The sequence below is a fragment of the Callorhinus ursinus genome, unplaced genomic scaffold (genome assembly GCF_003265705.2).
Source record: "Callorhinus ursinus isolate GAN/ISIS: 27379988/994484 unplaced genomic scaffold, GSC_fseal_2.0 scaffold114, whole genome shotgun sequence".
In the NCBI taxonomy this organism is placed as follows: Eukaryota; Metazoa; Chordata; class Mammalia; order Carnivora; family Otariidae; genus Callorhinus; species Callorhinus ursinus.
Genome location: NW_027397176.1, coordinates 1,195,389 through 1,211,465, shown reverse-complemented (window position 1 = coordinate 1,211,465; position 16,077 = coordinate 1,195,389). Strand labels below are relative to the sequence as shown.

The 16,077-nt window shown below is 48.0% G+C and overlaps 1 protein-coding gene and 1 non-coding gene across 2 annotated transcripts; both read left to right on the top strand.

The window, feature by feature from the left end:
* The first annotated feature begins 1,544 nt into the window (after window positions 1-1,544).
* Window positions 1,545-1,651, top strand: LOC112813229 (U6 spliceosomal RNA). The gene has a single exon (XR_003205480.1). It is a non-coding gene; the product is annotated as a U6 spliceosomal RNA (small nuclear RNA).
* A 1,849-nt stretch (window positions 1,652-3,500) lies between these two features.
* On the top strand, window positions 3,501-15,127 carry AMER3 (APC membrane recruitment protein 3). The gene is made up of 2 exons (XM_025855356.2): window positions 3,501-4,294; window positions 9,594-15,127. Exon 2 carries the CDS (start codon window positions 9,611-9,613, stop codon window positions 12,047-12,049), a length of 2,439 nt encoding a protein of 812 aa, XP_025711141.2. The 5' UTR covers window positions 3,501-4,294; window positions 9,594-9,610; the 3' UTR covers window positions 12,050-15,127.
* The last annotated feature ends 950 nt before the right edge of the window (window positions 15,128-16,077 follow it).

Below are 16,077 nucleotides of genomic sequence, written 5' to 3'. Positions count from 1 at the left end.
ATATATATATACAATGGAATATTACTCAGCCATCAAAAAGAAGGAAATCTTGCATTTGCAACGAGGTGGATGGAACTAGAGGATATTATGCTAAGCGAAATAAGTCAGTGAGAGAAAGACAAATACCATATGATTTCACTCATGTGAAATTTAAGAAACAAAACAGATGAACATAGGGGAAGGGAAGGAAAAATAAAATAAGATAAAGACAGAGAGGGATGCAAACCATAAGAGATTCTTAACTCTAGGGAACAATCTGAGGATTGCTCTAGGGGAGGTAGGAGGGGGGATGGGGTAATTAGGTGGTGGGCATTAAGGAGAGCACTTGATGTAATGAGCACTGGGTGTTATATGCAACTGATGAATCACTAAATTTTACCCCTAACACTAATACTACACTATATGCTAACTAACTTGAATTTAAATAAAATTTTGAAAGGAGAAAAAAGAAATTTGCTAAGAGAGTAAACCTTAAATATTACTACTACACCCTAATATTGTGGAGGGATGTTTTGCCATATATACATGTATCAAATAATCAGGTTGTACACCCTAAACTTCCTTATAGATAGGTCAATAATATCTCAATACGGATAGGAAAAAAAGATAATACAATTTAAAAATCTGTAAAGGACTTAAATAGACATTTCTCCAAAGAATATATACAAATGGCTGATAATTACATGAAAAATTCCTTAATATCACTAATCACCAGGGAAATGAAAATCAAACCATGATGAGATATCACTTCATGCTCATTAGATGACTATTTTTAAAAACAACAAAAACACAGAAAATAAATAATTGGTAAGAATGTAGAGAAATTGGAGTCCTTTGGCAGTGCTTGTGGGAATATAAAGTGGTGTAGAAAAAAGTACAATGTAGAAAAAAGTACAATGTTCCTCAAAAAATTAAACATAGAATTACCATTATGACCCAACAATTCCACTTCCACATACATACTCAAAAGACATGAAAGCTGAAACTTGAACAGATATTTATACACCAATGTTTATAGCAGCATTATTCACAATAGACAAAAGGTGGAAACAACTCAAATGTCTATCAAGGGAAGAATGGATTAAAAAATGTGGTATATACATACAGTGTAATATTATTCAGCCTTAAAAAGGAATGAAATTTTGATACATACTACAACATGGATGAACCTTGAAAACCTAATGCTAAGTGAAATAAACCAGACACAAAAGTACAAATATTGTAGGATTCCATCTATATGAATTACTTAGAACAGTGAATTTCATAGAGAAAGATAGTAGAATAGAGGTTACCAGCAGCTAGGGGGAGAGACAAATGAGGAGTTTTTTTTTAATTCGTAGAGTTTCTATTGGGGTCATAAAAATATCTTGGAAATAGGGATGATGGTGCATAACTATGGGAATGGACTTAATGATACTGAATTGTACACTAAAAAATACTGGAATGGGAAATTCAATGTTATATATATTTTACCAGAACTTTAGAAAAGAAAAAGCTACAAACTTTTTTTTTTAAGATGGAAGTTTTAAAATATAGGTAGTTTTGTGCTCACTTCTGTAGGACATATACTAAAATTGGAATGATACACAGAAGATTAACTTTGCTCCTATGCAAGGATGACATGCAAATTCATGAAGTGTTCCATATTTTTAAAACTAAATTTTTAAAATAAAACAAAATACAGTTACTTTTGAAAGAACAAGAAACCACCCAGTCATTGCAGCAGGCCACATCATGTGAATGTACCCCTAATGCTAGTTTGTTTGAGATTGTGGAGGACAGCTTTCTGCAGGGGAACTAGCCTGAGTACTAGGGTGCCTCTTGCCACACCCATACTTGGAGCCATCATCCCTCCTCCCTACCCAGCCACCTACTCCAAATTGTGCCTCTTGAAGTCTTTCTTCTCCAAGTTGAGAGTCCCAGCACTCTCATCTTTCCTTGGGGCAAAGGATCCCTCTGCCTCACCTGCCAGTCTTCTCTGAGGATCTACTGAGCTGCAAACCTGGATTTTTGCACCCTGACTGATGCAGTTAACAGGCTACTGCCATATTTGTGCTCACCGTCAGGTGAAATCCTTTGAATTTGTCAGAAAGCAAAGGTTATGGCCAGAAGGTCTGAGACCCACTGGTCAATCAAGTAACCAGGGAGCAAGGGCAGAGAGCCCTAAGGGCCCACGCCAGGAAAGAAAAGGGTTAGAGCCACAGCCCCAAAATGTTGTGAGTCCCAATGAGAAAACTAAGTGTATTATAAAAATAACATAAAGCAAGTTTACAATAGAACACTATTAAAAAATAATCCAGTAATATCCCAACTGGGAAATGCTGCTATGAAAGCTCTTTCCAGGGATCCTTGGAGAAGACCTGATCCCATGTCTTTGGGGAAGAAAAAAATTATATATTATAAATTATACATACATATAGTTTTGTTTCTTAAAAATCAAGGATATTTTAAAACTCTCTGAAAGGACGAAAGTAGATGGCTTAGCATAGTTCTCAATGGCCAAAGGGTGACAATTTGGAATGAAAAAGAGCAATAATCACTCACTGGAAGAAGTTAAGCCCGTAATTATCCTCAAAAGGGGAAAAGTTTAAGAAAAATATGAAGTCCTTGTAATGCAGAAGAGAGAAGACCATAATAGAAGAAACTAATGTTTATTAACTTTAGTAAGCACTATGGAGTCTGTGGGAGTCCTATTCTTGATTCAGGGTATATGTCGCAATGAAACATAGATCTGCCCTTGTTTCTACCTAATAGGGGAAGAATTGACTAAGGGAACTCTGATGGCCAGAAACTGACAGGAAAGGTCAGGACTACACCACCAACACCGGGAGAGAGGACATCTGGGGTCATGCATGCTGCATCAGTCAGCAGGTAGAAAAACTCTTCAGATCATCCAAACGCAGTGGAAGATACTCTCTGGGCGAGGGGACATCAATGGAACCCTCTTGACTCTGGGGTGAGGCAATCTCAAGGTGACTATAAAGAAGGTTGATGGGTTATGACGAAGACAGCCCAAACCAACGTGGGACACCCTATGTCCAGGGTCTTTTTGGACGTGGGGGCAGGGAGGGAGCCAATCAGGCTCAAGAAAGTCATGGCCTTTGTCATTTGCCCTAGCCCAGACCTCTTTCTGGCCTCAGTTCAAGCCTGGACTGGGTGACCCTCTGTCCTTCCTTCCATCACTCACTGCCTGCATTCACCCCTGTTGTGTGGGATCAGCCCCTTACCACCACCCCCATCTCCAGCCCCTTCCCCCCACCCCCCACCTCCGAGAAATCAGCAGCTTCCTCAACACCAGCTGTGTGCTCCCGCCCCTCTCCACCCCACACCCCTTCCCCCACTTGGCACTGCTCCCAGAGCCATACAGGGGTTACTTAATCCATACTTTATTCCTTTCCCCTAGCATGCTGGCCCTCTGTCCTCAGCCCCGCGGGGAGACAGTTCCCACAATGTTTCTGCTCTTCCCAAGACTGCTGCAGGGCAAAGGGACAGCGGACCTCACACAGTGAGTAGCCCTAAAGGAAGCGCCTTGTTTGTTCCCATAAATAATATAATCTGGTCCAAGGAAGGCACTCTATAAAGAAGGTTCTGTAAGACTGTGCCCTGCGTCCCGAGATGGGCCAGCTCCTTCTTCCAAGCCAGCTCTGAATTCTGCGTAGGAATGGAGCCTAGGCCCCGCGTGACGGAGCCCTTCCGAGACGGTTGGGGTTAAATCTGCCTGGACCCTACGAGCTGCGGAGAGCATCAGGCCACGCACACCTGCGCGCTCTAAGGCTTTCGGATCACTGCGCAGGCATGCGGTCGGGAGCCAGGGAAGACCACTGCGCCGCTGTACGTCACGGCAGCACCCGCAGCTGGGCCTGAGGGATGCAAAACGACAGCCTTACGGGGAGACAGGGACAGAGACGGGGAGAAATACTAACAAAGCGAGACCCACCGAGGTCCGGGTGGCACCGAGGCTACAGTACTCCAGGAGCAGCCCCCACCCCGGCCCAGCGCATTTCACCTCGTCCCCTGCTGTGCGGGGCCTACTCAGCAGCTGACAAGCTCCGGGCCCCACCCCCACTCCGGGGCCCTCCCGCGGCTTAACCCTTGCCTGCCCGCCTCCTGCTGCAGCGGCCCTCCCCTCCAAGCCGCGGTAAGCGGGCGCGGGCCCTACTCCTCCCCCACCCCGCGGGGGCGCGCGGCGCCAGGAGCTGACCGTGGTGCTGAGCTCGGCGCGCGGCTTGGGCTCGGGCGCTGCTCCCGGCCCTGCCAAGGCCGCGTATTGCGACACTCCCGGCCACCAGGGTAAGTCGGCAAAGGCCGAGGATTTAGACTTGGGGAGAAGGGGGTTGATTTGGGAATTTTTGTGCGTTCTTTCGCGTGATGGACAGGCTTAGTGGAGGAACCAGCGTCTGCACCCTCTTTACCCCACAGTGTCCTGCGCGGATGATGGGAGTCTGGGGTCTGGGGGCGACGACCTTTTAGGTCTGGGCTAAGGAAGGGGAGAGATCCCTTGTGCGCGGATGGCTGGGAAAAGAACAGATAAGACTGGAGACCCATTTTCTTTCAGCCGGGCAGCCCAGGAACACCTAGAGACTCCCCTAGAGGAGGTGGGCCAGAACATTTGCTCCCCAAAGGGCCCTTTGTTTCTCCGATGTGGGGGTTGGGTAAATTGGTGATGTTCTCACTGCAGATTCTATTTCTGCTTCATTCCGCATCCCACACCCACCCCATAACACGAGGCTTTCTCTCCCCACAATAGCCTTCACTCCATCAATCCTGAAGGTTTTGGCTTAGACAAGGCACACTCTACAGAGATAAACTGTTGCGACCTACATAGCCTCCCACTCTGACCCCAGTGTCCAGGAAGTCCCTTGGTGGGGCTCCCCTCTGAGGCCTCTGCTTTCTTATCACCATTCACCTCTTTGTATTTCAAGGCTTGTGGTTTTACTGGATGTTGGGGGCAGGGCAGCATGGCAAATGCCAAAACTATTAGTCAAAATTTTTATATCTCCAAACCACTTCTATTATATATGTGTACCTGCAAGGTTTTTATTTGCTCCGTTGATATACCCAATCGCTTTCATGTTAAAAAAGGAAAGAAGCTCACAGAATTACCTTCCCAAAGGGAAAAGAAAATCCTAGGCAGTCGAGCTAGAGTTATTCATCTCGTAGAAAAGCAGCCGGTAGAATTACTTCATATTCTCAATTTGCAGTAAATCCATATGCCAGTGCATACTCTGTGTAAGGCACTGAGAGGAAGGGTTAGCATACATGGAAAGTCTCTGTCACTACTTACTCTCCACTAGGCCCTGCTCTGACTCCTAATCTGCCTTCTTGCCTCCACTCTTGAGCCTGCTTTCCATTCTCATTTACAACTGATCTATTAAAACTGAAAACTGGCCCCTATTACTCACCCTTGATGGCTGTGCCTCCAAGGTGCATAGGATAAAAGTCAAGACCCAACTTGTGACCTCAGGCCTGGTACAGTCTGCCCTGCCGATCTCTAGGCCTCATCCCACTGGCTTGCTGCTCTGGCCACCTGGGCCTGCTTTCAGAGCTTTAAATATTCTTCATCCTTTGCTCTGCAAGGCCTTTCTGAGGGTTGTTCCTTCTGCCTGGAATATGCTTCCCATATCTTTTGCCTGGTTGTCTGCCGCTGTCTTTTAGATTGGTTTAAATACCACATCCCTAAATCAGAGTTGATTAAATAAATACATGGTGTGGTCCCTGTTCTCATGGAATTTGGAAGTTAATTTTAAAGATGCAAGACTCAGTCCAAGGTCTTGGTATCACTGAGACCCTTCTCAGAGAATGATGTGCAAAAACTATAGAATTAAAAATGCCAGATTCTGCATCCTACTTAGGAAATTTAGATGTAAATATATGGCTAAAATGTCTCAAAAACATAAATATTTCATTTAAATAAGCAGTGGCTCACTGTCAACCACAGTTGGAGTCCTGAATCTTAGAGAATTTTTCAACCTCGTGGGGGAGTAAGAAGACCAAACAAACACCAGAATGAGGAGCCAGTGATCACTGAGTGCTACAGACAAGAAGGCACCAAACCAGGGAAGGGACAGGGCTACTTTGTCCTTTGGGGAAGGATGTGGCACATGGTAGAGGATTCCCTCTCAGGTTTCATGCTGAACTCCACTGGAGGGGTCTTTGGCCAGAGGGTTACAAAGCAGAATGTGCATTTTTCAGCTGGGAACCTGGACATATTTGGCCTCTGCCCTCAGGCAGTGACAGTGCCAGCATCTGGCTGTCCAGATACATTCCATTCTATTCCTGAGAACTGTCATGGAAGGTGACTGCTCAGCTTTTCTCCAGTTGGGCAGTAGGCCCTCTGACCCCCCAGGAAGATCCCACCCATGTCACATATGGGACCCACATTTCTAAAGAGTCAGGCTCTGATAAAATATTTTAATGTAGAATCTGAACTGAACATACACTGAATTTCACATAACTGCTCCAGTATTTTGCAAGTCTCTCAATCATTATTCTGAATCTTAGTGCTTATTGCCCTATCAATATGCCAAAGTGTGAAATGAACTCAGGAAACAGAGTTGGCAACATTAGTGATACTGAGTCCAGCCATCTGTAGAAATGACTGTTACCTTGAGACATCATTTTTCAAGTTCAGAATATAGTGAAATTTCCAGTTCTTCATGATTTTAAATCAGTTAACTGAATTAAGAATTAAATCAGTTTTATTTATAGAGATCAATATCAGATAAACCATCTTGGTTCTTATAGTTGCAATTTCTGCTTACCATGAAGTAATCTTTATCATGCTCACTTCAAGTTATTTCTAAGAGTATGGTAATAAAAAGATTTTTCTAAAACATAGAAAAGAGATCTCATAATAAATATCTCTAAAATTTCTTGTCATAGAAATTATGTTATCTTCAATTACAATTTTTCTAAATTTGTGTGAGCCATACTTTTGATTTTAATCACCATTTTCATTGTGCTTTCCAAAATTCCTCATAAAAACACATTTATTATTTGATTTTTAAATTTCCCATGAAGAGGAGTTTGGGCCATTGGTTTATAGAATGCCTACTGTGGTTAAGAGCTCATTTTCAGAATCATATGGGCTTGGTTTCAAATCTTAGTTCTGTCACTTACCACATGTGCAACCTGGGCCAATCTATTGACTTTTCTGGACCTTAATTTCTCCTTTGTAAAACGGAGGTTACAGTAGTATGTCTCATAAAGTTATAGGCCAAGCTGTCACCTGGTTAGGTAGATGCAACCAAGACTCAAATCTGGGTTCTTCAACTCCAGAGTCCTGATAGTAACCACTATGCTGTGTATAGTAAAACCCATCAGACCTGGGGAAGGACTTATCTAGGCCACAAAGGACTGTGCGGAATGAAAATGGGATCTGCAGATATAGGGTAGGAAAGGCTTGGGCACATTCTACCTCACAGGAGGCAGAAAGGCAGCTTGAAGCACTGCCCCACTGTCCAGGATGCTGTCACCAAGAGCTGAGCTGCCACCAGGGCCAAGTCTGGTCTGTGGTTTTCCCTGGCACAGTGCCAACTCTCCTGTCCTCCAGCCAGAAGTCCCAGGTGTCCCTCTGCAGGGAAGGAAGCACTGCCCATAGGTGGGAGTAGGGTGGAGGCTGTTCAACTTGCCCCTGTGAGCCCCTGCAATGGCAGCCTTGTCACCCCATCTCATCTTCTTCAGTTTTAATGTTGTCAACTGGGCTGTGAGGCAGCCCCTCTGCTCACCTCCAGGTCCTCATGGCTAAGCATTTGAGAGACTCCAGAACTGACCCTGGATAGCTCATATCTGTCAAGCAGTTTTCTGAAGGTAGCTGCAAAGCTTTGTGGGCAGTAGATCTGAAAGGCATGCAGGCTGACAGCCACTTGCTTTTATACCCACTGTATCCCTCCCTCACAGACTGCGAACTGTGGGGGAGTGAATTCAGGTGCTCCCTATTAAGCAAGTCCTTATGGAGAGTCAAAGAAACCCCAAACTCTCTCCTCTAATCTTTCCTTGGCCAAACTGACAGGATGGACTGGCAAGTTTGCTCACCACCAAGGAGAGGAAGAGCTGCTGGAACAGGCTGAGCTGTGAACTGGGTGCCTGTGAGGATACAGAGAGGGAGAGTCCAGGGAAGTTCACAGGTGGTGCTCTTGGGCATCACCTTCTTTTGGTCCACTCTTGTAGGTCTCTAAACTTGCCCCGAAGGCAACATGTTTAAAACCTTAGAGTCTTGCTTCTGTCTCTCAAACCAGTTCTTAGCACAGGCCCCTTCCTTGCCTTCACTCAGTTTCTACTTCCTTACCTTTTCCCACTTCTGGGTCAGTATTTACTGCTTCCTCATTGTTGATGACTTCTCTTTCTTTATTCAGTTGCTGGTTCCTAGCGTTTCTGCCTTTGAAAGGCCCTATAACTTCACCTCTCTTTTTTGTGACTTATGACTACAGCTTCCATCTGGATCTTATCTTCACATACTCAACCCACTTTAGTTGCCTTTTGTGAATCTTCTCTGCTCAAAACTTCTCTCCTAATTTATTCTGTCCTCCACTCAGATATCAGATAAATGGTCTTAGACCACCAACTTTATTATGCCACTGTTTCTACCCACCCACTCACTCAGAAGACTTTTATAGCTCTTCATTGACCTCAGAGGAAGGCCACACTCCCCAGTTATGCAAAAATGGTCAAGATAACACTCTTACTGTCTTCCCCCTCCCACACCCACGACAGACATCAGTAATCAATCCCAACACCCTTTCCCATTGGACTCAGACTGGGCATCTATATGGGTGGCACTGTGGATGGCACTCCAGGCATCAACACCTCTCAGGATGTGCACAGAAAGTGATTCCTGCCTGCTCTCCAGCCCATCATGTGCTGTGTCTATCTAACCTGCCTGGTCCTGGCCTAATGCCTGACTCCTCACTTTTGCCTTCTACCATGATGCTGTCTCTCTTCTCGGTGCTCAAACCCAGCATGCACCATTAGATGCTTTGTTGTGCCTTGCCCTGATGGCCTCTGTGTAGACTGAGTCTTGCCTGCTCAGACAGACACAATAGCCCTGGAGAGCAGTGTATGTGTCTTCCCTTCCAACTGATGAGCACCTGCGTCCATCCCAAAAGGCAAGCTTGGGTTTCCCTTTGAGCTTTGTCTCTTAGATGAAGGCAGGAACTTATTTATTGAATCCTCTGCTCCACCACTCAGAAAGGCTGTGATACTTACCCTGTAAGGATGTGGTGCTATTTGTAGAGTGCCTGGGCCTGGAAATGGGAATCTGACTTGGCCAGATAAACTCTGGAGGATGCTGGGTAGAGTTGAGAGATCACAGACACAAAAGCACCAGACTCCAGTCTGCTCTCAATTTGGCTCTTACTCTGTGACTTTAAGCATGTGACTTAACTTCTCTAATATCAGTTTTCTGTGGAGCAGTGGGTAGCTCTGGAGCAGTGAGCATGGGTGAGGCCATTCTCATCTCCCTCTCCCTGCCTCTGCGGAGGATCCAGGTTTAGATATCAGAGCTCAGCTCCAAAGCCACTGTGTAAGCAGAGGTCTTCTAGAGCCATAGGCGTACATCTTGGATACTAAGTGCCTCCTGCTTTCCTTCACAGCAGCCTGGGGCCTTGGCAGCATGGAGCTGAAGAGAGGAAAGACCTTCATCAAATCCAGCCTGCAGATTTCCCATGAGAAAGCCCCAGATCCAGCAGCCACCACTCTGGCCAGGGAGGATGCAAGTCCCTGGTCAGTCTCACCAGGAGGGCAACAGAAGCCCCAGAGTGAAAGGGCCCCACAGGTTAGTGCCAGCACCCAAGGATATGACAGATGCTCCAACAAGGAGGCAGAGCCAGAACCCGAGGTGGGGGCTACAGCCTTCTGTGGGGCCACCTTCAAACTGGTACGAAAGAGCAAGACTCATGACAGTGTGCCTGGGGCTGGCAGGGCAAGCACAGCCACAGGGCAGCTGGTGGGCAGCGCAAGCTTCCCAGGGCCCCCCAGCAGCCAGCGCATGATTGATTACCGCCACTTTGTGCCCCAGATGCCCTTTGTGCCCGCTGTGGCCAAGAGCATCCCAAGGAAGAGGATCTCCCTGAAACGACCTAAGAAGTGCTTTCGGAACCTATTCCACATTCGCAGAAACAAGACTGAGAACTTGGCCTCACTGGTGCCCAAGGGGGAGAGCCTGTCTTCCCCTGGGGGCCCATCAGAGGCTGGCGGGCAGACAGGCAAAACCTTCTTCCCCTTAGGTGAGGGACTGGGACCAGACAGCCTGTTCCAGGACCTATCTGACAGTGAGCTCCTGCCTGACTCTTCTGTTGACCTCTGTAGGGCCCTGTGTGAGGATGTGGCCTCACTCAAGAGTTTTGACTCTCTCACGGGCTGTGGGGAGATCTTTGCAGATGAAAGTTCAGTGCCATCCTTGGAACTGAACGAGGGCCCAGAGAGCCCAACCCAGGGATCACAGGCCCTTGAAAGCAAGGTTCTTAGGGGCCCCTTCCAAGGCAGTGTGGAACAGCCGGCATCACCTGCCCAAAACGAGTTGTCTGACTTTGCCAAGTTCTGGGACAGTGTGAATCACTCTGTGAGGCAGCAGCACCGTGCCCTACTGGGGCCATGGCTGGGGTGTCCCCAGGGCACAGACACAGACCGGCCCAGGCTGGATGCAGCTGGGCTTGCTGAGCTACCCCTGTGTCCCTGTAGGGACCCCCACAATGGCTCCAAAGCCAGCTCCATAGACACAGGTACCCCTAAGAGTGAGCAGCCAGAATCCGTGTCCACGAGTGATGAGGGCTACTATGACTCCTTCTCACCTGGCCTTGAGGAGGACAAGAAGGAGGCTTCAAGTCCAGGCACACCTGCAGCAGCCTTCCCCCGGGACAGCTACAGTGGAGATGCCCTCTACGAGCTCTTCTATGACCCCAGCGAGGGTCCTGTTGGCCCAAGCCTGGATGATGACCTATGTGTGTCTGAGAGTCTGTCAGGGCCAGCCCTAGGAGCACCACTGTCCATGTGCAGCTTCCATGTGGGGGCAGAGGAGAACTTGGCCCCAGCACCAGGCCCAGACCTGCTCAGCCAGGGCTTTTTGCAAAGCTCCTGGAAGGGCAAGGAGTGCCTGCTAAAGCTCTGTGACACTGAGCTTGCCATCACCATGGGCATTATCAACTGGCTTCGCCGTGGCCCTGAACTCCGCACCCCACCTGCCTCAGCCCCTGGAGAAACTGCAACCTCACCCAGGGGACAGGCAGAGAAGGTGGGAGCTGGCTCCGAGAAAAAGGGCCCAGATCCAGTGAAGCTGGAGGGCAGGGGGGCTAGGGCTTCAGATGCAGGTAGGACCACTGTGGACTCAGCACCAGGCAGGCAGGAGCTGTGGGCACATTTGGGTCCCAAGGGCCTGCTTGCTGGAGAGAGCAAGGTCCTAGGAGGGCCCAAGCAGGGAACCAGCACTCTGTCTAGGGACCCATCTCTGGAGTGTGTGCAGGTCTCTGGGGAAGGAAGGATGCAAGGCTGCCATGAAGGCTTGTTCTCTTCTGTGGGATCTGCAGCCTCTGCAACAAAAGACACCTCTAGCAAAAATAAGGTCCCAAACCCTTGGCCTGGCTTCCAGGAGCCCAGGCCTCCTGGGAATCTGGAGTGTTTCCAAGGTCCCTGGAGGCCAGGTCCTGGCGGAAGCACCCTCAATGTAGAGCCCACCCTGACAGGCTGTGTGGCCCAGGTTGCAGCCCTGCACATCCACCCAGACTGCCAGCCCCCTACTACACAGTCCCCAAGGCAGGACACAAGCAGTGAGTTCTGTAGGCACCCTCAGGCCAGGGGCCCTGATATTCTCCAGCAGAAACAGACTAACAGCTTCCCTAGCATGCCGATTGTGTGTGGCCTGCCCTCCCTGGCTAGTCCACTCCACAGCCCACAGGACCAGAGGTGCCTGGGCCACGTCCTGGACCTTAGCCAGCTCAGGGTGGAGCCCACCAGGATGGATGCCCAGGCTCATCATGCCTCTATGGATGACCAGCCCCTGCAGCTCAGTTCAAGGGCTGCGGAGCAAGCGGTACATAGGGGCCAGCTGGATTTGTAACCCCTCTTGGCCCTACTACCCAGCTGAGCCCCTTGGGCCAACTGCCAGGAATCCTAGACCTCACTTCCAACAGCCAGTACAAGTGAGCCCCCTCTGCAAGTGCCCCAGAAAGTTGCTACAGTTTCCTGGCCCACGAAGGCTTCCTCTGCAACTAACCGGAAATAGGAGCCCCCAGACCAGCATGGCTGAGCCTCACCTATAGCATGGGGCCTCACTCACCAGAAACTGTCTTTGTGGCCACATTTAAGAGAACCTAACACCCAAATCTCCATCCTTTGTCCCTGATGTAAGGATTGTTGGGGGGTGGGGGTAGCAGGACACAGGCAAGTGGAGCAAAGCATTTTAATGTGGAGCATCCATGCCTGAACCAGCTCAGCCAGACCAAGTACTGGGCAGCCCAAGGCCAAGGACAGCTGCACAGCTGCTATTGCTCTCAAAGTGTGCCTCACTGATTTCCCCACAAAGAAATGAAGACTTGAATCCCAGTTGGCTGTGAAGTGGCCACACGTAGCTTCTCATACAGCATATTAGAGAGAGGAGCTCAGGCTTGAAACTGATGGGAAGATAACAGTACATCTTATAAATGGGAAGTAGAGGGAGCCAGGAAGTCTGCATAGGGCTTGAGAAAAATAAATGTGTGGTCTAAGGCTTAGGGGCGGGAGGCAGAGTGGGAGACAGGCAGGATGGGGCACTGTGGATGAGCTCAGGAATGTCCACTGGCCCCATACCAGCCTGCTCTCTACCCCCAAGACAAGTAGCCACAATGTACTGGGGCCCTGAAGGACTTCTCATGGGAATGAGAAGCAGGACCAGCCTCATCTCATTAAGGCCTTTAATCAGCAGACAACAACCCTGCCAGGGCTAGACCCTGCGGACCCTAGTCAATGGGTGTTGGTGAATTCTCTATTACAAATCAGAACAATAATTTTCCCCAACTCCTCTAAATGAAGCCAAGGTTGTTCTCAGGGCAGAAGCTGATTGTCCACAACTCTGCCATTCTTGCCCCTCCACACGGTCAGCATCTTTGCCTCCCCTTCAGGAAAACTTACCTCGGAATGGAGCTGTAACTCTCATCTTCCTGAAAGCCACAACAACACACACAGTACCAAATATTCAGAATTGTGGAGGGGAAAGGTGGCCCGCAGCCTCAGGAAGGGCAAGAATCAGGACATCAGGTACGGTGACAGACCATGCCTCGAGTTTCTCTATGATTAGATCCTACCTCACCCAACATGCTGCAGTGAGATGCAAAGGATGGGATGCCACAGACATGAAACTGTTTCTAGAGGAAAGGTCATCATAGAAAGGGGTAGGTCAGGTGGTGGGGGAGAAATTCCAGCCAGAGGGATGCTGTCTGACAGCTGACCACAGGCTGGTGCCTCTCCTGATTGAGGCTTCATTTCAGACTAGAAAATGCTCTGTAGCCCTTGGTAACAACTGCTTACTTGGGCCTACTGTGTGCTCCTATAGGCTCCTGACCAGGCCCATCCCTGGAACACTGAGGGAAGGTCAGGGCCAGTGTTCCTGGAAAACCACATGTGATTCCCCCTCCCAGGACTTCCACAAATGATTAGCATTATTGAGCTGTGCCAGGAGCAGGTTACACATGGAATAGTTTACCTCATCCCTGCATCAACCTGAATGCAGTTGTCTTCATTTTTCAGATATGGAGACCAAGGCACAAAGTGCTGATATGACTTGCCCATGAACACACGCAGCTAGTGAACTCTTCCAAAACTTTCACTACTCCCTTCTTCTAGGGCACCCTCTGGGTACCAGCTGCCTGTCTCCCTGTAAGCAACCTGAGTGCCTAGGGGCAGGGGGCATCCCTCATTTAATCATGTCTTTATCACTTTGTACGGCACTCTAGCAGAGCAAGGCCTCAGTACATATTTACTTGTTGAAAGAATGAAATATCAAAAGGTTGCTCATGGTTTTCTGATTTCTTATTGAATGTGAGCCTGTGTCTGAAGAGTGGCAGAGTTGTTTTTACCTTGCAGGAGTGTTTGTGAGGGAGTGAGGGAGTGTTTCCTTGATGTGACATGGTGACTGGTGGGGAGAATCCAACCAGTCCCAAGAGTGCTGGTAAAGGCAGAAACCAAGGAGGTCCAGGACCCAGAGGTTATGGTGAAGGTAGTCTGCAGTGATCCAGCAACAGAGCAGCAGAGAAAAGGAACTGAGGTCATGCCTGCCTGAGAGGAACCACCAGCCCGGTGGCTCTCACTATGGGAAGCATCTTAAGCAATCTTGACAACCTAGAAATTTTCATTCTCTGCAATGTGGTGGGAGATTACAGCAGTGGCCTACCAGGCACCTTGCTGAGAGAAAAGAGGAGGGCCTTCCCTTTCTCTTGTGTCCAGTGTGTCTGAGGAAACCTCAGACCATCTCTTTCTACATCCCACCTCTTGGGCTGCCCTCCCCTGCAAGAGGGGTACAGGCAGTGCCAGTCTGATGGGGCATGTTCTTCAGGTGACCCACTGAGAGGAAAGAATGGAACTGCTGGGCCAGCTCCTGGGATAAGTGCCTAGCCCAGTGCTGGGAGTAGCAGAGGCCTGTGGGGTGTTTTCAGAATTCTGGGCATTTCTAACCCTCTCATTTATACATGGCTATAGAAATTATAGGAGGCTGTTTCTCCCATATAATTGAAAACTCCAGCTCATAGATGTCTCACAGAGTCTGAGTGACTCCCCAGGGTCACACAGTAACAAGCAGAGGACTGGGGTACACCCTGAGGCCTGTGCACTGTGCCTTTCAACCTTCCAGCCTTCCAAAGTTGCACTGGATACTGAGAGGTGCTGGGAGGGGGCCAGGCAGCCTCCCAGCCTGCCTTAGTGGTGGGGGTGGCCTGGGTCTATAGCAGGGTGGCCTGGGGTGCACCAGGAAGGCTGGACAGAGATCAGGAGGGAGGTCCTGAAAAGGGGTAAAGGCCAGCACATGCTGAGGAAGACCCAGTGAACTACATCGGGGGGTACATCTTACCTTTCTTGGTTTCTTATTTTATTTTATTTTACTTTTTATGGAATGGGGATAAATACAGGATACAAAACTCAAAAGACATAGAAAACAATAAAAAGTGAGTCTCCTTTCTTTTATCCTTCTGTTGTTTTGATTACAAAACTAACTCCCATTTACTACAACCAATCCAAACTATGTGAAGTGCTGAGCCTCCACTTCCCTGACCTTCTCAAACACTAGATGTGTCCTCAGACCCTTTTTGCGTCCATGACATAAGCACACATGAACTTTAATCCTTTTTACTGCACAGCGCATCACAGACATCTTTTTTATTTAAAATCAATTAACATATAGTGTATCATTAGTTTCAGAGATAGAGTTTAGTGATTCTTAAGTTGCATATAACACCCACTACTCATTACATCACATGCCCTCCTAATGCTTATCACCCAGTTACCCCATCCTCCCACCCACCTCCCCTCTGCAACTCTGTTTGTTCTCTATATTTAATTGTCTTGTGGTTTGCCTCCCTCCCTTTTTTACCTTATTTTATTTTTCCTTCCCTTCTCCTATGTTCACATGTTTTGTTTCTTGAATTCCACATATGAGTGAAATCATACGGTATTTGTCTTTCTCTGACTGACTTATTTCCCTTAAGCATCTACCTTCAGCTCAGGTCATGATCCCGGGGTCCTGGGATGGAGCTGGCATCTGGCTCACTGCTCATTGGGTAGTCTGGCTTCTCCCTCTCCCTCTGGCCCTCCCCACTCTGCTCCTGCCTGCTGTCATTCTCTCTTTCTCTCTCTCAGACATCTTCTTAGCAGGTACCAGCAGCAAGCAGTTTCTCCATTCTCTTGAACACCTCCACAACAGTCTCCTGTAGGTAACAATTAATTTAAACATTCTCCTGTGGATATTCAAGTTATTTTGATTTTTGCTGTTACAAACAATGCTGTGCTCACTTCTTTATTCCCTAAATCCTCTTTATTAAAGTCCTCTTAAAAACTGTAAAAATGAAACAATAATGAGAAGATGCATTTTAAAAATGAACAACACATCCTGTTTCCTGTACC

Excerpts from the sequence above, each read along its gene's own strand:
- AMER3 (XM_025855356.2), top strand. The coding sequence starts at position 9,611 with ATGGAGCTGAAGAGAGGAAAGACCTTCATCAAATCCAGCCTGCAGATT.